Source organism: Pleurodeles waltl, chromosome 4_1 (genome assembly GCF_031143425.1).
Source record: "Pleurodeles waltl isolate 20211129_DDA chromosome 4_1, aPleWal1.hap1.20221129, whole genome shotgun sequence".
Classification (NCBI taxonomy): domain Eukaryota; kingdom Metazoa; phylum Chordata; class Amphibia; order Caudata; family Salamandridae; genus Pleurodeles; species Pleurodeles waltl.
The window spans coordinates 166974726-166996660 of record NC_090442.1 but is presented as its reverse complement, the minus strand read 5'-3'; the positions used below and the strand labels follow the sequence as shown (position 1 = coordinate 166996660).

General features: G+C 45.7%; 1 protein-coding gene across 2 annotated transcripts in view; it reads left to right on the top strand.

Annotated features, from left to right (window-relative positions):
• The window catches only part of CREB3L2 (cAMP responsive element binding protein 3 like 2), a 147053-nt gene extending 135443 nt beyond the window's left edge, over positions 1-11610 (top strand). For both annotated transcript variants that reach the window (XM_069227968.1, XM_069227969.1), the window contains exons 7-12: positions 108-166; positions 1582-1650; positions 2986-3085; positions 6647-6773; positions 6950-7172; positions 10866-11610. In XM_069227968.1, coding sequence (XP_069084069.1) covers positions 108-166; positions 1582-1650; positions 2986-3085; positions 6647-6773; positions 6950-7172; positions 10866-10941 — 654 coding nt within the window. In that variant the 3' untranslated portion in view covers positions 10942-11610. The remainder of the gene's footprint in view (positions 1-107; positions 167-1581; positions 1651-2985; positions 3086-6646; positions 6774-6949; positions 7173-10865) is intronic.
• The last annotated feature ends 10325 nt before the right edge of the window (positions 11611-21935 follow it).

Here is a 21935-nt window from a genome sequence, read left to right as displayed (position 1 = left end):
GACTTTTTATCTGTCTCTGTCTATCTTTGACTTTCTGTTCATTTCTGTCTATTCCGCTTCCCTTTCTGTCCCTCATATAACTAATCAGAGCTTCTTTCCCTTCTCAGATCTCTGCCCAGGAGAGTCGGAGGAAGAAGAAGGAATACATGGACACTCTTGAGAAAAAGTAATTGCGTCACCATGCTGACATTTCAGTCTTCCTGTCTGCTGCATTTATCTCCTCGCCTCTGTCGACTCCACTCTCCCTCCCTCTCTTTCTCTGTTGCTCTCTGTTCTCCTCCCTCACTCTCTCTCTCATCCTCTTCTTCCCTGCCTGTCTCCCTCCTCTGATTGTGCGCCCCATAACCTTTCTCAGCACCTTTTCAACTCCAACTCTGTTTCCACTTTCTAGCTCCAGCCCACCCTCTCGCCTTCTGTGTCCCCTCCTGTTCTCTTTCTTGCGCGCTCTGCTCTTGCTCTGATTTCACTCCGCTCTTGCTCTGATTTCACTCCGATCTTGCTCTGATTTCACTCCTCTCTTGCTCTGATTTTACTCCTCTCTTGCTCTGATTTCACTCTGCTCTTGCTCTGATTTCACTCCTCTCTTGATATGATTTCACTCCTCTCTTGATCTGATTTCACTCCTCTCTTGATCTGATTTCACTCCTCTCTTGATCTGATTTCACTCCTCTCTTGATCTGATTTCACTCCTCTCGCTCTGATTTCACTCCTCTCTCGCTCTGATTTCACTCCTCTCTCGCTCTGATTTCACTCCTCTCTCGCTCTGATTTCACTCCGCTCTTGCTCTGATTTCACTCCGCTCTTGCTCTGATTTCACTCCGCTCTTGCTCTGATTTCACTCCGCTCTTGCTCTGATTTCACTCCTCTCTTGCTCTGATTTCACTCCTCTCGCTCTGATTTCACTCCTCTCTTGCTCTGATTTCACTCCTCTCTTGCTCTGACTTTACTCCTTTCTTGCTCTGATTTCACTCCTCTCTCGCTCTTTCACTCCTCTCTCGCTCTTTCACTCCTCTCTCGCTCTTTCACTCCTCTCTTGCTCTGATTTCACTCCGCTCTCGCTCTGATTTCACTCCGCTCTCGCTCTGATTTCACTCCGCTCTCACTGATTTCACTCCTCTCTTGCTGATTTCACTCCTCTCTTGCTCTGATTTTACTCCTCTCTTGCTCTGATTTTACTCCTCTCTTGCTCTGATATTACTCCTCTCTTGCTCTGATTTCACTCCTCTCTTGCTCTGATTTCACTCCTCTTTCGCTGCTCCCCTCCTTTCCACTTTCTGTCTCCTGGTTTTGCTGTCCCTGCCTGGCCCACCTCCTTCTTAACTCTCGCTCTCTCTCCCTCCCAACTGTAGCCACCGGTCCCTTCTCCTCTCACATACACCCCCCCCCCTTTCAGCTTCACTCACTCCCCTCTCTCCTGGCACTGAACTTCCTCTTCGTACCTCCTCACGCTAGTCTCCGTGCTGCCCCCCGTCCTCAGACGTCTCGCCCTGCTCCCTCCATACTCCTGGTCACTTTTCTGACCACATACATGTTGTCCACTCTGCATTTTCTGTTGTGAAACCACATGTGTCTCCCCCACAGGGTGGAGAACTGTTCGACTGAAAACTGTGAACTGCGCAAGAAGGTGGAGGTCCTGGAGAGCACTAACCGGTGAGAGATTCTTATGTAGGCCCAGGCCTGTTCCCCTGGCTCCCCCGCTGCCTCGCTTCCCATTAAAGTTGCGAATAGTCTGTTTGTGGCTCCTTGTTAAGCATGCATCCTCTTCAAGTTGTCTGCGGCTCCTTGTTAGGCATGCATCCTCTTCAAGTAGTCTGTTTGTGACTCCTTGTTAGGCATGCATCCTCTTCAAATAGTCTGTTTGTGGCTCCTTGTTAAGCATGCATCCTCTTTAAGTAGTCTGTTTGTGGCTCCTTGTTAGGCATGCATCCTCTTCTAATAGTCTGTTTGTGGCTCCTTGTTAGGCATGCATCCTCTTCTAATAGCCTGTTTGTGGCTCCTTGTTAGGCATGCATCCTCTTCAGTGCGACTTTCTGTGGGTGTTCGATTGGGCTTCCGTCATGCTCCCTAGATACAAATGTCCCTGATAGCAAAGCCAAGTGGATTCAGCACATGCATGCCATATCACCTCCAGGATTAACTAAAGATAATAGCAGCCTTTAATGACAGCCTCGCCTAAGATTCGGCACCCCCTCTTCAGTCACCGCCCCATAATTTATTTTTCCGAACATTGTCTGGTGCTTACTAATTTCCTCTTTGTACTCAAGGCCTGAGATTATATTCCAGTTCTCCAGGGGACACATTTCTGTGCCGGAGGAAATCCGAGCTCACTGAGGCATTTTGCAGAGATAACCCCAGTCTGCCCACTGCTGAAAACTGCCCTGAAATGTTTGTATTCATTTAAAAAGATAGACTGCATTCTGAATATAGAAACCTGTGGCTGCAAAGGGAGCTATAAACCCTCATGGTTGAGGTTTGTGGTGAATGCATTGGATGGGAAGAGTAAATTATAATGCACACAGTCTACTCCGCTTGTGCTTCGTGCCTTTGAAACTGTCCGCCACAGCTAAGTGGTGTATATTTTCAAACAGATGTGTCTGGAATTGATGTCATGACAAAGGGGCATTTGTTGGTAGAATGTCTTACAGGAAATCAATGTGTTTTTCCAATGTGGGAAGCAGTGATCCACCGAATGTGGTTTAATCTGAATAAATGACGTGTTATTAAGTCATAAATGTTACAGTGGGCAGTACAGAGGAGATAGGCTGAAAATGGTATCTGTATTTTTAAGCAGATGCAGCTATTTTTAAAAATTCAGTTTAGAAGACACTGCTCTGAAATACAGTACAAATCTCTGAGTATTAGTAAGGACTTGATGGTGCGTAAACCCCTCAGCAGGCATCTCCCGCTGTACGTCCAGCTCCAGGGCACGTGTTCTGGGCAGTAGAAGCTTGAACGTCTGAGATGTTCTTCTATCTCCTCCTCTAGGACACTCCTTCAGCAGCTGCAGCGGCTCCAGGCCATGGTGTCCGACAAAGTCTCCCGGTCCTGCAAGGTGGCCAGCACACAGACTGGCACCTGTTTGATGGTGAGTGACATCGCCGTCTTGTCTCTGCTCTCCCTGCTCCGTTGATTTTGTAGGGCTCTTGCCCTGTTACATGCCGGTATCCTGCAATCTCTCAGCAGTCTGTTCATTTTGTAATCCTCCATTTTGTTTTCTGAGCTCAGGCTATTCACGCCCCATCCCCTTGGTTCAATCACATGAAGCCTGGGCACTGTGAAGGGTATTTTATCTAGCGTGCAGCCTGTATCCGAGCCGGCTGAGCTGTACAGCGTATGCAAGCATCTGATGCATGTGCAGACTGAAGGGGGGCAGCTCCTGTGCAGCTCCATCACGTGGTTCACCTGTAGTGGGCTCGTGGTTGGGCCTGCAGCTCACGGCCACTGTCAGGGGTTTGTCTGGACTGTGCACACAGGGCAGGGGGGCAGCTCCTGTGCAGCTCCATCACGTGGTTCACCTGTAGTGGGCTCGTGGTTGGGCCTGCAGCTCACGGCCACTGTCAGGAGTTTGTCTGGACTGTGCGCACAGGGCAGGGGGACAGCTCCTGTGCAGCTCCATCACGTGGTTCACCTGTAGTGGGCTCGTGGTTGGGCCTGCAGCTCACGGCCACTGGTCAGGGGTTTGTCTGGACTGTGCGCACAGGGCAGGGGGGCAGCTCCTGTGCAGCTCCATCACGTGGTTCACCTGTAGTGGTTGGGCCTGCAGCTCACGGCCACTGGTCAGGGGTTTGTATGGACTGAAATGCAAGGCTTAGTGTTGAAATCTGACCTGCACTGTGTGTACCGGAGAAAAGAGCTGGTTCTGCAGCATGGAAGCAAGAGCGCAGGGCATGGAATCAGAACCTGCAGCTCAGGTCCATACATCAGGCGTGGGCTCTGTTGTTTTTTCACAGATCCGGGTTGTAGACATGCACAGGTCAGGCCTTGGGATCTGCAGCACATGCAGTCGCATGAAGCGGCACGACATTTGAATTTGTGGCTCATAGAAAAGGGGCTTCGTTCTGCTTAATATGCAGATAAGGAATTTAGTCCAGCAACATCTGCCCCACCTCACAGGTCTGGGGAGCCTCTGCAGGTTATATAAAAGTGAAAGTTGGCCTTGGAGACCTTGCCTTATGCAGTAACCTATCTAGAAATACTAGGCCCTACAGGTTGCAACGATCTAAATAACCGTGACCTTTCTGTGCAATCCTTACAGGATATTTTGGGTAGCAGGATTAAGAGAAGATCCTCTTCATCCCTGTAGCCAACACATTGTTGGAATATGTGGGGGGGCTGGAGCCTTGTAACGGAGTGGCGTCTATTCTTATCGTTTGCTGTGGCCACAAGGGATAGTGCAGTGCCTAATGCTTGGATAGTTTTTGCTTCCCTCTGACACAGGCTGGTAATAGTTCAATTTGCAGAAGGTAAAGATTAAAACACGATTTGGGAAATTAATTCTTAACAAGTGCATGGCTTGCCGCTGGGATCACAGTGAACTGTGCTCTCACGCCTACCTACCCCGGGGTACCGGCACCATCACCAGCCTGAAGAAGAGCTTCCCTTTATCCCGTTCTTGTACACTGGCAAGTAGCAAGGGTGAGATATGCTTTCCGGCAGTGATAGTGCTCTTGTAGGAGGTCTGTCACTGGGTAGGGATGGCCAGAAAAACAATTCTTGGGGACCCTTTGACTCTGGCCCTGCTCAGTGCCTCTCTGAGAGGTCACTTTCCCAAGGCCAGTATTGCTTAAGCGGACATCTGAACAATAATTGTGATATTTCGATAATTATGCCCATAACTGTTTCTGAGTTTGTTTTTAAATTGGCAATTTCTCTTCCAGAGTTCTCTGTAAAACAGTCTTACACATGCTCCATGCAAGAAAAAAACCTTTATAATGTAATTTTACCAAGTTATCTTGTAGAATGTCTGTTGTGTGTTAAACAGAGGTTGCATCAGACCAGGATATTAGCAGATGAGTCCTTGATTGTCTAGGACATTATTAGAGAGCCAGCGGGTTCCTTAAGTTTTCTCATGAATCCAAGAGGTAAGGCAGCAGCTGCAACTGCTGCATTCCTCAGCAGTCTTCCTTTTGCTGCTATTTGCAAGGCAGCATCATGGAACACTTGCATGTACCTCATCTAAGTAAGTGATGCAGCCGCCCTCAGCTTCACTTTCAAGCAAAGGCCAAGCACAATCCTCAGGTATTTCTGTGAATACTTGGGCCCATATTTATACTTTTTGACGCTAAACTGCGCTAACGCAGTTTAGCGTCAAAAAATTTAGCGCCGTCTAACGCCATTCTGAAGCGCCATGCGGGCGCCGTATTTATGGAATGGCGTTAGCCGGCGCTAGCAGACCGGCGCTGCCTGGTGTGCGTGGAAAAAAACCACGTAGACCAGGCAGCGCCGGCGTAGGGGGAAAATGGCGTTAGGGCGTCTTAAAATGGGGCAAGTCAGGTTGAGGCAAAAAAATCGCCTCAACCCGATTTGCGCCATTATTTTCGACGCCCAGACGCCATTTAAATGACTCCTGTCTTAGTAAAGACAGGAGTCATGCCCCCTTGCCCAATGGCCATGCCCAGGGGACTTATGTCCCCTGGGCATGGTCATTGGGCATAGTGGCATGTAGGGGGGCACAAATAAGGCCCCCCTATGCCACCCCAAAAAAATTAAAAAATATAAAAAATTATACTTACCTGAACTTACCTGAATGTCCCTGGGGTGGGTCCCTCCATCCTTGGGTGTCCTCCTGGGGTGGGCAGGGGTGGCAGGGGGGGTCCCTGGGGGCAGGGGAGGGCACCTGTGGGCTCATTTTGAGCCCACAGGCCCCTTAACGCCTACCCTGACCCAGGCGTTAAATAGTGGCGCAAATGCGGGGTTTTTTGACCCGCCACCTCCCGGGCGTGATTTTTGCCCGGGAGTATAAATACGACGCATTTGCGTTGCCGTCATTTTTTTAGACGGGAACGCCTTCCTTGCATCTCATTAACGCAAGGAAGGCGTTCACGCAAAAAAATGACGCTATTTGCCCATACTTTGGCGCTAGACGCGTCTAACGCCAAAGTATAAATATGGCGTTAGTTTTGCGCCGAATTTGCGTCGAAAAAAACGACGCTAATTCGGCGCAAACGGAGTATAAATACGGGCCTTGATCTCTTATACTCTATGCACTGTAAGGAGATCACGTGTTGGAGAAGATACATTGACCTCCCTGTAGCAGTGGTGCTCCAATGTCACTGTTGGAGGTTCACACCCGACCTTCCCAAATCCGGTAATCTCACGGTCCAAGTTATCCTATCCTGCGTCCCCAAAACAAATTGACCATTTGGTGTTTAAGATCGAAAAACATTAACTGTGAAGTGTTTCAGTGGATACAATAATTGAATATGCCTAATGTTATATGTAAAACTAATTAAAAATAATTTACAAAAAAACTTAAATGCTTCAGTATCTGGTCTTCTGCGGAAGGGGATGATTCGGAGCATTTGAATCCGTGCAAGATAGCTGTGCGTTTCATTACTCTTAGAATAAATAACTGCATGTTTTCGCTTTGCTCCCTCCTTATCTGCTTGAGATTCGTTTCTCAAACTGCTCTTTGTTTGTTTCCTAGGTGGTGGTGCTTTGCTTTGCAGTTGCCTTTGGAAGTTTCTCACAGAATTATGGGCCTTACCCTTCTGCCACAAAGACAGCGCTGGCAAGCCAGCATTCCGCGTCGGAATCGTACGCAGCCTCTATAGGTAAAAGCGGCAGGGGTTGCGTGTGGGGTAGGAAATGTCACCAAGACGTGATGCATAAGAGAGTCAAACAGGAAGGCAGTTTTTTCATCCTCAAAATAGAAAGTAAGAGGAGACGTGAAAGTGTTTTCTTACTTTTTAAGATTCTTTCTCTTTGTCTTTGCCTATCTACTCCTTAGTTCGGTCCCGCAACCTGTTAATCTATGAGGAGGCGCGACAGCGGGATGAGCAGCACATCCCAAAAGGACCGGCTGACGTCTGGGACGGATATGTAGACCAGCCACTAAATGCACCACTTCTCCAGGAATCCAGGTCAGGAGCCCATGACATGGACGCCTCTTTTCTGATATCCACCGAAACTCAGCTGGAGAAGTCCATTCTCTTGGAGCTCCAGCATCACAGGTAAGAACCGGCACTGATGGGCTGGGACAAAATGCCAAGCTGGATGACTTGTGTGTGGAAGGGATGCTATTTTGTATGAAATTCTCTCAATATATCTACACCGTGTACGCAATGACGTAGATAGGACATTGGCCTTGCCTCCTTTATAAGTTGAAGGCTATCTCATCTCTTCTCTAAGAAGTTCCTTTTCTCCGTCTTATGAAAGTTAAGCTATTTCAGTGGTACTGGGAGTGCCTGGTCTTTGTAAGTTACGCAGGTTGGTTATCATTAAGAGGGTGGCATGCTTCAATTTCTGTTCGAGTAGTGTATGGCTGTCTTCAAAAATCACGTGACAAGCAAAGTGCTTATCGCTCTTGGTGCCTTTCCTTGTGAGGCTCCACAGTTCTTGAGTTTTATAAACATCAGAAATAATTTGATAGGTTACCCACTCTAGTAATGCTGAAGGTCAGTTATACTGGCAGGTTATTTATTGGTGACACTAAATGGCCTTAAGAGTGATCTAAATAGCTGACTGATGGCTTAGCTACACCATTAATGGAGACAGCTGCTCATATTGATGCTCACAGTGATATTTAGGGGTGTGTTCTCTCAGGAGCACTGAATTAGGCAGTGACATTACAAAAATCTAGATTAACAGTCTCACTCCGCCCACATATATCATCGTTAGCCCCTAAATTGCCCCCGTATTCAATCTCTCACCTTTAGGACTTCCACCACTATGTTAATCCTCTCCATTTCCTGATTTCCCTGCTTTCCTGCCGTGCCTGATCTCCAAAGCACCCTTGCCCACATGTTAAAGTCCTCTTCCTTTGTTGGCAATCTCCCTCATCCTCCTTTTGACCCACCACCCATCCATCGTGCCCCCTTCCCTGCGCTGCTGCCACGCAGCTGTGGTCATTCCTTCCTTTCTACTTCCATCCAAGCTGTCAGCCATGTGGCACAATAAACAGAGGCTTTTCTTTTGCACCTCAGAAATGGATTGGGGTGATTTGGGGAAATTAACAAGGGTACCTGTGCATGTCAGGCACACCGCATCACTGAAGCAGTTCAGGAAGGACATCAAGATTTGGCTCTTTGACTGAGCAGCACACCCGCAAACAGTGCCTTGAGAAACTACGGGTGATTAGCCGCGCTTTAGAAATCACTGATTGTTGTTGATGTGTCTGCCTTCCACAATGGCTGGATGTGTTGTTTTCATTTTGTCCAGGGTTTCCATAATGCTTCCTATGATAAGCCACGTCCTGTTTGCATAGCGACAGCTGTTACGTGATGGAAACATCAGCTCATATACTTTACTATCAGGCACGGCACATACAGAAACACGTGGGAAAGGAAGATTAAAGCTCCAAGTTTAAATACATGTAATTAAAAATGTGTAATAATGTTAAAGAGGAGAGATCTGAAACCACATTTCATTATTAGTGAGGGCGACCACGGTCCTGGCACCAATAGCTTAGGATGCACGTAAGATGCAATGGGGGTATGGAGGCACAATCCTAAAAGCAGTAAATTCAATTGGAGAAATCTCAGAAAGAATCACAACAAACCACAAAGAGTGCATTTACTCTTTCGACCAGTTGTAACAGTGGGCTAGCAGCAGTAAGCGGAAACATCGTAACTCGCACTTACACTCCCAGTGCCTCTACTACTGCTGCAAGAGGCACTTGTCTAGCGCAGTAATACCTGGAGAGATCCGCCTGCGCTGAAAACAAAGTACTTCTTTCGAACAAGTACTTGAGTAGGCTTTGATAGGAGTAACAACTCGCACAGGCCCCAAAATGATCAGGGAGCATATTCCAACAAGGAAGATTGAATGGCGCGGCAGTGCTTGAGTTTTGATGTGAAATGAAACTTGGGAGTGCGGATGGGATTGGTTCTGGCCCTCCGCCGAGACTGAGATGGTGTAGGACTCATCTAAGACCAAGCCCCTGAAGCATCGAAATGAGAAGTTACCAACCTTGAGCATGATCCACGTCTGGGTACTAGACCAAGGGCTTTCTAGAATCAGGGAAGTGATCTCTTCTGTGTCGGATAAAGGTAGCAAGGAGGGAGAATCAATATCTCACCTTCTACTACCACCTGGAACTGAGTGGAATGGAATGCGATTGTGTCCTTTCTGTGTGGTACTTTGACCCCTTTGTGGCGGTAATTGCCCACTCTTGGCGAAGGGGATCGTGTACTGGTTCAGTTGGCAATGAACACTCATGGCAGTGTGTAGAATAGGCTAAAAATTAGTTTTATTGTCAGAATATAGGAAAATGGTAACTTTTCTTTGTAGTACATACTCTCGGCAAGTGCAAGGAGGACATTTGAAAAAGACACTAACTGGTCCCTCAAACAGCAGGGGCCTGATTTATACTTGTTTTGCGCCGCATTTGCGCCATTTTTTGACGCAAAAGCGGTGCAAACTTTTAAAATATAATTTAATTTTGTACGTTTGCGCCACTTTTGCCTCAAATAATGACGCAAATGCGGCGCTAAAAAAGTATAATTCAGGACCTAGGTTTTTTGTTACTAGGCACAGATGACGCTCTTTCCTCATCCCCAGGTTCCACTAAAGAAGAAAACCAGAACTAAAATCCCACATTTTCAAATACCCTTGAATTTCTTAGTATCTAAAAACCAGAATGTCCTGCTATGGCTGAAAGGCAACCTCCCAGTGTGACACATAGTATATTCAATGACTGAACTCCTCAAGTGCTTTAGTATTATTTATTTATATATATATATATATATATATATATATATATATATATATATATATATATATATATATATATATATATATTTTTTTTTTTTTTAATTTATTTTACAGGGCCAGATGTACAATTGCAGGGATGGATCATGCAATGTAACCTACCCATTTAATATGTATAGATATATATTTTTTTTAATTTTTTTTTATTTATTTATATTACAGCGCCAATTGCAGGGATGGATCATGCAATGTAACCTACCCATTTTTTTGATGTGCTGGATATAATTTAGCTCTAGCTGCTCCGATTCTGCCCTAGAACATTTTTCCTATCGGAGTTATATGAATGATACGGTGTGAAAAGTGTATTGGTCCTTGGTACTAGTGCAAGGCCTGTGGAACTAGTCCAGTTAGATCATCTGATTCTTTCTCAGTGAAATGCATCTTCTTAGTCTTGTGTTTCAGAGCAAGCTTTTCATTCCATCCCTTAGAGGCTTGTAGGACCCGGTGGGCGGATCTGAAGATTACTCCATCTTGGCAGAGAGGTGTAGAGCTTCTGCTGCACCACGCCTTCCTTGCTTGGCTGGCATTAGTGTCTTGAGATTCTTTTTCTATCCATCTGACTGCAAGATTTGTCCTTACAGTTCTTTTACCTGAACTCCGATTCATTGGGGTAGCGCTTGGCACAGTGCTGGGAATTACTTTGATCAATGGGAGCGCGGTACACAAACTCGCAAAATCAACCAAAGACGCATTAGTTTCTCAAAGGGGATTGGTTTTTGGTGTATGTGTTTTCCTGGGTATGTGGGTGATGCAGAGGGCACAGTGTTGAGGGTTTGGGGTGGTAATGGTGAGTTTTTGGACTGAGAACACAAGTTATTGAGCACCTTCACATCTAGCCCTAAACAAGAAATGTCTTTGTTACAGCTGCAGGTGCAGTTGTGTAATGAAACGAACTGCCTTCTTCTATATTAACCAGTCTCTGTTCTCTCTTTCAGGTTGGGCCCCGACCTTGGCCTAAACGAAACTTTAAAAATAATTGGAATTGACAGAAGTGTGAATGCCACATCTTAGAAAAAGTGCTGTTTTCCCCACCGTCCCTTGCCTCCACCCCAGTCCCCTGGACTTGTGTTCTCTCGGAAGGATGTTAAACCATGCTGTTAATTATAGGGGAAAGGTGATATTGGCTTAACTCTGACACCCCTATGGTCATCACCCCAGATGATTTCCCCTTGTGTTCCCTCTTCTCAATGTCCAGGCTCTTGGCCTCCAGGGATGTGTGCTTTTTGAGGCTGTGCCCCCACTGCTCACACCAGAAAGAAATGGTGGGGTTCATGACGGTGTTTGCTTGCAAATGAGACCACCTTCAACTCCTTGGCGGCCTTCTGAGACCTGGACTCTTCAAAAAGATTTTTGTATAGCCAAGCTGAGACATACAGCCACTCTCCGTTGAGGTTCACTGGAAGGTTGTATGTCTACCCACCACAAAACAAACCAAGCCCCGAATGGAGCCGCTGTGATTGTTGGAAGGAGGCCATTAGTGGACTGGTGATCCATCATCGGCTGTCATACGATTGCAACATGACCCACCAGCAAGCGGCAAACTGCATTTTGGAAGTTGCATGCCTCTAACTAGGTAGAGGTCAGGGCTTTGAGTAACATGAAAGCTAGCCCTTAACAATTTGATTTAAGACTTATGCAGAGAAGACTCGTTGATATGGGAGAGGAGAGTGTCATTCAGAGGGTTCATGAATAGACTGAGGGTTGGAGTGTGAATCTATGTTGCACTCTGTTTACGACATGTGTTAGTATTGGTACACCTTCTTGGTCCTCTAATTTCCCCATACCACCACCTCCTCCGGCGGAATCTCAAGTGTGTGATCTTCACAAGGTCTCCAAATTTCCTTGGAGGTGTGCCTTTTTGCGAAAAAAAAAGTAATATTATTTTGATGCCATTGTAAATATTATTTATTAGCTATCAGCAAGATTCAGTTTTCCTGACACAGCAGCTTCAAAACAGCAAACGTTCCAGCACTGCCGATTTCAGTAGTAAATGTGTTTTCAGGCCTGCCAATGGAATTACCCACCACACTGACACTATTTTCTCTGATTTTTCTTATAAAAATATCCTAGAATCTGAGAGGTGTTTGCAGTAAGTCTGCTGCGCAGTCAGGCCATCCCCCAGACAGGGTATGTCTAACCTCCCAGCTAGAAGCTATCGACCATGTACACATATATTAGTGTATATGGTCGAAAGCTTCTAGTTGGGAGGTCAGACATACCCTGTTTAGGGGATGGCCTGACTGCACAGCAGACTTACTGCAAACACCGCCCAGATCACCATGGAAGACCAAGGGCCTGATTTAAATACAATGGGATTCATATTTTGGTGGACGGGATATCCATCATTGTTGTCGAGATCTAGATCTGGCGCCAAATCTATAATCTCAGCCGCATGATTCTGCACCTATGGATAGTACCGTAGAGGCAGGTTAGGCGGGCTTGCAAATGTCATGCATACATGTAGCATTCTAACTCGTGACTGTCAAGTACCTGACTTTCATAATGAAATCATTTAAAAAAAATAATGCAAAAAATGTAAAAGCAGTATCTTCTTTTTTCCCTTTTGTAAAAAAACAAACAAAAAAAATGTAAATGAAGAAATATTTTAGCTGTTCTTCTGAGGCCTAGGGCCTACTTTATTTTATCCCCTTGGTTTTGTCTGTTAATCCGATTCGCACTGTTTAGTACTTTTAGTGCCCCCATCAGCTCTGTCCTGGGATCCAGTCCCTTCACCAACATTTCCTTCACATTTTCTAATGATCTCTTATGCAAGATGTTAATGGACCGATATAAACTTTAGGAGCTGCCTGTGGTAAAATGTTAGTGGAATAGAACACGTGTACCCCAAAAGGTGCCAGATCAAACATGTCTGTACATCCCAGTGACCACACGCTCGGCTTGATCTTTGCGCTTCTGCCTTTGCAGTGTTACCACTAGCTTTCTGCCAGAAGCAGCCTTAAAAAAGAGTAAATATGACTGTAATGCTCAATGTTGGGTTTTGGAACATTTCTATTTCGAGCTAGTAGTAAGATGGTCCTGAAAATGCATATTACTTTATTTAGAAGGGAGTAGAGTATTGAAATCTCAGATCCACGTTGCAGCCAATCAGAGGAAACTGCAGGCGTAACTGCTGAGTATAGATTAAGTGGTCCATAAAAGTACTGATTAGGTCTATTCATCTCCATCTGCTAATTGTCTTAAAGGTTACCAGTGACAATGACCAGGGTGTGAAAGGCTTGGTCAGTGTAGGGCTTACCTCATGTCTTTCGGAAGGGGCCGTGGCTACTGCACATGTATTTCTGAAAGTGGTAGTCTTGCACTGATGCAGCACATGAAATATTCTTTTTGTTGGATTTCTTGGAAGTAAAAGAATGAGAGGGATAATTGTTAGAGTGCACACTGCTGAACAAACAACGTCTTGGCACTGACCATTGCCACACGAGCTATAAGCTGACAGCTTACTAACAGATGGAAAGCCACAGACTACGGGTAGTGTACAGAGTACTGGTTGGCGCTTCGGGCACCTTCCATAATGTGTCCTTGTAGTGCAGTCCAGTGGTGCGCGTTTCAGCTGGTGGCCCTACCACCTGGACGTGCGCGTAGTGCTGCTTTGATGTAGATGACACTGGTTTTGTTTCTTTGGTTCCTGTCTTTACACAGGCCTGGTTTGCCTTCTGTTTGCAGTGGAGTGTAGACCATAGAGCAGCTAGTGTTTTCACTTTACTCAGTCCTAGGTTTTCAAAATTTCTCCAGCTCTAGGTGAAAGCGTGACATGATTTGCCTTTGTGTCTGGTACCTTGACCTTCTTGTCTGAGGTTATAGTTAAAACTCCCAAATTAAGTCACCATTTACATCTGCAGCTCTGCGTTTTCCTGGAAAAATCATTGAGTCGATGGTGTTGCTTGTGAACAGATGCATCTTTGACTGTGTTTCTATGAGTAGCCTCCTTGCTTGCCTTTAAACACCTATCCACGCAATAGATCTGTCCTTTGGACATTAGTTGAAAGGTGAGACTGGTTGCAAATGCTTTCTCCTCGCTGGAGCCAGTTCCTCATATCTGGGAGATCATATGACATCCCTACTGAATTTCCTCCTGTCTTCTTGGTGAACTGTATGTGTCTTTATGCACAATGGACAGGTGGAACTAGATCCCTCTGCACATGTACCCATGTGTTAGGTGTCACTGTATCTTTTGAACAGGGTCCTTTTGTTTAGATCTGTGTCTGTCCGGACATGCTGTTGTCTATTTGCCGTCACTTTGTATATGTGAACGTGCCCATGCCAAGTTTGGTTGGTGTCACTGTAAGTTATGGGAGTGCACAATGTTGTTCTTGCATACTGTCTTTCAGTGAGTGTTCCCCGTTTGGAAGATCTTGATTATAGCTCGTTGGACAAGCCCCTGCTCGGTAGATGCCTGCTGTGTATGTGTGGACAGCCTTTAAATCTTTATATACATTCCTTTATGTCATGTGTGGCTGAGTCGCTATGGCCACGCTGGTATTGTTGATGTCACTGTTTCTCTCTGGACCTGTTTGTGCTTGGAGTGCATAGGTCCCTTGGACATGCTCCTGTTTGGGTGGTGCATATAAAGACACTGCTTGGTAGATTGTTTCTATGTGTCCAGACACGAGCCTGTCAGATTGATGCCATGGTATCTGTATTGGCAGGTTCCTATCTGGTTAGAGTCATAAAGTCTATCCGAACATTGTCCCAATGCCTTACGAACGCCCATCTCTTGCTAGTGGCAGAGTTTTTCTACGATCATGCACCATTCTGGTTCCTATCGCAGTATCTGTGTGGACATCCCTGCCTTTTTGATGGGATCCCACCCGGATGATTGCCTGTAATGTCTACACGGACATGGCTGTATTTGATTGTTATCAATGTGTCTCTGCAGATGTTTCTACTGGGTCGGTTGACTGTCTTTCCAGCGCGATTATTTTTTTTTTTAATGTTTGCAATAGGTTCATTGCAAAATGTTTTCCAAAATTGGAAAAAATGGTACTGCAAATGTTTTGTACGTTGTTCTTTGTAGTGTGGTAAAACATAAATGTTATTTTTCATGTAATGTAAATAAATATTTTTCCTTAAAAAAAAAATCCAAATGTCCCTATTATTTTTAATGATGTTTCTGCAACATTTTTGGTGCCACATTGATTCCATACTTCAGCCAGTTTGGGATATTTGGGGGGAGGGCGCCCTCACCGCATGGCTGGATCTTTGGGGGTGAGTTAGTTTTGTAGGGGCGTGGAGACTGTTGAAAGGTACTGAAGGCTCCCCTCACACCCTACTTTGAGCTTAACATGTTTGTTAAGAACTGATCCGTTTTGAACAAGAGACATACTCAGTGAATGGAAAGAATACAAGCCTGCTAATGTTCTGCTGTAATGCTTCCTGTCATCTGATCTGAAAAGCGCCAAGCTGACCACAGTTCCCCTCAAGACACCCAGCCAAATGATCCAACTGTGAATTATTACTGTAATGAAGTATCACAAAGTAAGAGATGCGCCCTTCTACTGAGGCCTTATGAGCCTACTTGGAAAAGGAAGGACTCAGACTATTGGTCGGCCTGTGGCGTGATTTGAAGACCGCTTTACACGGGGCCTAGAGTTATCTCTTTGTAACATTTTCAAAGTAATTGCAAGTTGCACACGCTATGCAAAGGGATTCTCTCTTCAGCAAAACGGGGATTTTTCAGTGCTTGCAATAAAGTCAATGTTTGAAGAAATGCGCACAAAATTGTGCACTTTACCATATTCCACAAGTACCTACATTACCACGCTTACCGCAGTGTCCAGGTTTCAATAATGAGCAAGAAGCGTTTGGTGTTCTAGGTCACAGTTGGATTTTGAATAATGCAACCTATTTTCCCACAGTGTTTTGTTTTGGTTTGCAGGAAAATGCAAAGACTTCTTCACTTTTTTCCTTTTTTGAAGTTTTAGCCCTAGGGCTTTTACCAAAGAACCAGATTACATTACACATATTTTTTTGCGCACAAAGAGGTCGTGATTAGCCCAGTATCACAGGATGTTGAGCCGCAGGAGGGATTTGACCTTCGTCCTCCAGTTCCAAGGTCGGCATCTCAGGCTACTCGGCCACGGTCCTTGAAACCCACAACGCATCAGGACACAAACTACACTTTTCGATTTTATTTTTCTGAAATGGAACCCGCAATCCATTAGGGCACAGACTCCTAGAGAAAGAACTTGAAAGATCAGCTTCGGCTCATATGCAGACCAGGGGAAGAGCCACAGTGTAAAGTAATTTTGTTAGACCACTGCCAAGGTTCCAGGTCATACGAGAATGAATTCCTTGGGGATGGGACTGAGAAAACTTTGCTTTTTGACTTCTGGATCCTGTGATACTAAAGTTGCCACTTCCGACTGACATAAGGTCTGTGATGTATGTCAGCTGAAGGATCACATGTTTGACGTGCGAGGTATTTCAGTGCAGAGTCATTTTGGCAGAGTAGGGAGAAACATTAGGCATATTACGCCAAAGTGGTGCAAGGGACTCTTAGAGACATTAAGGAAAGCAGAGACGGGGGAACATGAATAAGATCCATCCACGGATATTGACGAGGATGAGGAGAATCCACGCTGATTGGTGTTCGTCAGAGGCATCCCGTTTGGGAGCAAATGTTACCCCAAAGTCTCCTTCAAAACTTACCAGAGAAGGGACAGACCCTGTACCTGAAAACGTTATCACTACATACAAGTGAAGATCAACCTTATAAAGGGGGTTTTGTACTTAACTGAGTGACGTTGACAAATTCTTTCAACAACAGATCATGATCAGTGTTGAGAAGAGCACAGTTGCCAAGTTTTCAAATTACGTATGTGAGACGTTTCCACAGTTTCAGTGTGCCTACGAGTGACATTTCCTAACCAAATGTGACTCTGACTCACACTAAAGTGACTGAGAGAGGCAGTGACTGTATGTAAAAAGTGTACTCCTAACACACAGGAAGATGTGTTGTCATGTGACACAGAGTTGTGTATGCATCAAGTAGCATATGGAACTTATGTTTCCATAAAACACAGAGAAACATCCTCGTGCAACAGAAAAACGTGTTATCAAGACAAGTGTCATGGAACTGATAGTCCCATTCCAAAGGGGTTTGTAACATTGCATGGCACAGGGAAATGTTACTGCACGAAACAGAAATATAGCATCATACCTGTCAACTCACCCACATTTGGTGGGAATCACCCTCTTTGTACTTCTGTTGACCTGCCTGACAAATAAAAATGCCTCTATAGGCTTCGCTCTCTTTCACCTTAAGAGGATCACCATTTTAAATGGCTAAATTCATCCTAAATTTTGTGTGAAGGGGTGACAGGTGTGTGGCATGGAATATTACCACATTCAACAGGTACATCATGCACTCTTCAAACATTGGGAAACACATCAGGACATTTCAAAACAAAGAACTGGGTCCGGTATCTGACAAAGAAGCACTTAGTAGGACTGTCATTTAGCAGCACCTATGTACAGGGACCAAATGACAGCATGTTCCAGCACAGGACTATAATAATATGAATCCGCAGCAGTGAGTTAGCCACCAACCAAAACACAATTATTAGATTAGCATTCTGATGGATACATGTACCTGTGGAGTCCTCACATTTTGCATATCCTAATGCACCAGCATTCCACGGGAATCTTCTCTTCATAGCTCTCCACATCGACAAGGATGTCATAATGCCATGGCTCTGCAAGCATCCGTTTGACATCATCAGAGCCATAAGTAGCCCTCGATGGCGTGCTGATGTCAGCTCCCTGTTTTCCGCGCATTCGACGCATAATGGTTTTCTCTTCTTTAGGTTTGCTGTGGCAATAGTGTTTCAGGTTGGAAAACAGTAGAGGCTGTTTTTTTTTTGCAACAATGTCTCCTCCAAGAAAGTTCGGATTCAAGCCCTGCCGGGAGTGTGAGGGTCAGATGTCGATCACTGACCCTCATGATGATTGTCTCTGGTGTCTCAGCTCAGATCATGTTGTCAACGCCTATTCTTTGTGTCAGAAGATGAACCCAAGGGCCTGGAAAGAAAGAGATGAAGCTCTTCATGGCCAAGGCAAGGAAGGAGAAAATAAGTCATCGGCAGTCTCGACCTCGTTCGGCATCACCATCTCCTCACTCTTTGAAGACATCCAAGAGGAAGCACAAAAAAAAGAGGCGTCACAGTTCCCAATGTCGATCTTCGAGAGATGTTTCTCTGACGTCGGTGGCTCCACATCCGAGGTTGACTAAAGGCTCTCCAGATCCATCTCCTGTAGCCTGTCTGGCATCACCTTTGAGTCCTGTGAGACCTCTGACTTTGCTTCCTAATCCAGAGCCAGAGGTGGTTTCTCCGCCTCCGGTTCTTCCTCCACCTCCTTGACAGGAGCAAGAGTATCCAGCTTTCCATGCTCCTAAAACAGATCCTTCTAGCTTCCTAAATGCAATACATGGCATTTTTAGCATTGCCATGGCTCCATCTGGTGCGCCTGCGGGCCCCATTGATCCGAAGTCGTATTCGCTGGCAGACTTCCCAGCACAGTATCAGCAGGCGCTGTTCCTGCCATTCAAGGCGATTGCCCAAGTACCCTGGCTTTCTCTGGTGCTGAGGAATATGACTCATTCACTAGTTGAAATTCAACAGGAGTCAACAGTGCCAAATGCACTCTCACGACATTGGAATGCTCCATCCTGGTGTTGCATCTTTTTACTCCAGTTCCTTTAGGTTTGGCTGCTCAGGTGTTGAAGTCTCTGGTGCTGCTACCGATGTCGCCTGCACCAATTCAGTCTTCTCCGGTGCTACGGCTGAAGTTGAGGTATAGATCCCCTAGGGAAACTCAGCGCCTTTTGCATGAGGAACAATATCTGTGTACCCAGCAACATCATGATCTGGAAAGAAGGTGAGATACTTTCACATGATCCAGATTTTGAGGGACTGCATGTTGCAAGTGGATTGGACACTTCCCCAGATTGTAGTTATTGTCACCAAAAGGATTGCCTCCTCCTCAAGTCATGTCATATCATGCATTAATAAGGAAGACTGCATACATGTTGGAGTTGCCCCTTCTTACAGCTGAACCTAAGCCTAATCTATGGGTGGACCGGAAGTGCTGCATCCTGCTTCCTCTGTGTTGGAACCACCATTGCCTTTTAATGAGGCTTTAACTGAGCCTGTGTAGGACATTCGGCAGAAACCTTTGTCAACCCTGGCAGTGTCTCGACCCATTGCCAGAAGGTACAAGACTGCTCCAGGGGATCCTGTGTTTTTGAGTAGTCATCCATCTCCTGAAAGACTGGTGGTACAGGCTTCCTATTCCTCTAAGTTGACTCCAGGGTCCTTTACAACTTCTTCAGTAGACAGCAGATAGGGTGTCTAAGAAAATGGAGCAATCTGTAAAAGAAGGTGTTTTCTTCAGGAAGTGTGACTCTTCAGTTGGCCAGCACTACTTGTCTTTTAGGCCACTATATTTATGCCTTGATGGATTCTACCGGGACAGTGGTTCCAAAGCTGCTGGATGAGGTTCAGGGGAACTTTATAGAACTGTAAAATGACACTTAGGTGGCAGCGAGACAAGTTATTCCGTTGGGCCTGGACATGGCTGATTCAGTGGCTAGAGCAATGGGGACCTGAATTGCTACACAGAGACACACCTGGCAGAGGGGGTCTGGATTCTCACCTGACGTCCAGTCCACTCTGATGGATTTGTCCTTTGATGGTGTGAAACTGTTTGGCGACAAAGCTGATTCTGCCTTGGAGTGATTCAAAGACAGTAAAGCGACAGCTAGATCTTTAGGCCTTCAGTCTCAGCCCAGAGACTATAGGCTGTTTCACAAGTCCTGGGATTTGGCCAGAGCTACTTCTTTTGTCGCAGACAGCAGTTCCAGCAGCAGCAGCCTTCTAGTCCGCTTTACAAGTCTTACAGCGAGCGTGGCAAAGTTAGACAGCAAGCAGCCACCCCTCAGCCTACCCCCGTCTCTTCCTCTTCTCCCCCGGCCAATGTCACAGGAAAGCAGCCACAGCACCACCTTCATGGAGCATGCTTAACCAGTGGGAAGAAGGTTCTACCACAGTGGAGGTCCATAAAATCATAACATCGGACATGTTGGTTCTAAGTGTAATAAAAAACGGGGACGCCCTATCCTTCCAGGAATTTCCCCCACCTTTCTTAAAAGGGGCTTAGAACCATGTGTAATTAGCCAAAGGATTTTCCATTGCTCCATAATGCAATCAATGAGTTTGTCTGCAACGTGGCTTTCAAAAGGTTTGTGATATTGTGCATCTATGGTAGTGTTTTAGATCTCTTTAAATGCTCCCCTAACTCGTTTCACCTTCTAGGACGGTAAGAGACTGGCTCTGTTATGCCACACCGCCACTTTGACATGCCCTTCTTTATTGTCATTTTCATTAAAACAGGTTACTCGTTTCACCTTTTAAGAGATTAACTGCGAAGAGAACGTTGAAATAGAAAACGGGCATTCCCCGACCTTCATCAACATCAGAGTCAGGGGTGGGCCTTTGTGTGTGTGTCGTGGGAGAAAACAAGGGTTACACGGATAGTGTCATTCTCCATGTCCCTCTAAGGCACTCCCTGAACTAATGATTTGAGTTTTTTCTGCTCACGTTATGTAGCTATAATTTCCACTGACTTCTGGTGTTTTCCTTTACTATACAACCTGTCTGCAGAGTCTTCCTTTTCGTACTTTTTGGCAGATTATGGCCCATATTTATACTTTTTTAGTGCTGCATTTGCGTCATTTTTTGACACAAACTTACAAAATACAATTATATTTTGTAAGTTTGCTCTGCTTTTGTGTAAAAAAAGTGACGAAATGCGGCTCTAAAAAGGTATAAATATGGGCCTATATATTCGGCTGTTACCTCTTCTCTCCCAGGAGCCATGCAGCAGCGAGGGTATGTCTTATTTTTTCTGTATTATCCCAAGACGGGGGAAACGTCCTTAACAGCGCAGACGTTTCCCACGCAAGTGTACCCGTCTTGCTGGAACAATGCACGGCTTTTTCTGTGCCTTAACCATGCAAGTGCTATACTACACATATGCGTAGTTAAGGCACAGAAAAAGCCATGCGTTGTTCGGGAGAGGACGCAGTGAGGTAAGTGGGTCTGGGGCTGAGGTTGTGGGTGGTTTAAGGGATGGGGGGGGACGGGTGGTGGGTAGATTACGTTTTTTTTGGTTTTTTTTAGGGCTCACGGTGAGCGGGGAGGGGTCAGAGTAATTACATTTTTTAGGGGCCGAGGTGGTGGTTCGAGAATAGGTTTTTTAGGACTTTTGGGGTAGTTCACTTATTAGGGGGGAAAGATTTTAGAGCTGAGGGTGGGTGGGGGGGATGTCAGAGTAGTTTAATTTTTAGGGGCAGGGGTGGGTGGTAGGGCAGTTTTTTTTTTTTTGGGGCGCAGGGCAGTTGAGGGGTCAGGGTAGTTCAGTTTTTAGGGGTAGGGGTGGGGGGGTTGAAATAGTTTTTTATTTTTTGGGATCTCGGTGGGAGTGGGTGTCCGGGTAGCTTAATTTTATGCGGCAGGAGTGAGGGGGGGGCGCATCGGGGTTGTTTTCTTTGTTTTAGGGTCGGTTGGTGGGTGGGAGTACTATAGTTTAAGGTGCAGGGGTGGGTGTTGACATAGTTTTTTTGTTGTTTTTTTTAGAGCTCGCTTTGAGGTAGTTGGTGCGGGTAGTTTTGGGCCTCAGAGCGGGTTGCATGACAGAACCACATAACCTGTATCGCATGCCGTTTCCACACATGCCTTTTTTAGGCATGCTTTTACAATTAAATTAGTTGTAAAGTTGTGTGTGGAAACAATATGGTTGTGGTTTAGTCCGCATTGTTAAGGCACGCGTTGTTCTGGCATGAGTGGTTCCATCATACAACCCAAGATGGGTACTGTTGGGACTGACACATTTTTATTGCATTGCTCAGGTTTACCTACTGCCACTGACTGACAGATTCTAAATGGAAGTATGCTCTCTGCATGGCACACTGTGAGCAACGGATG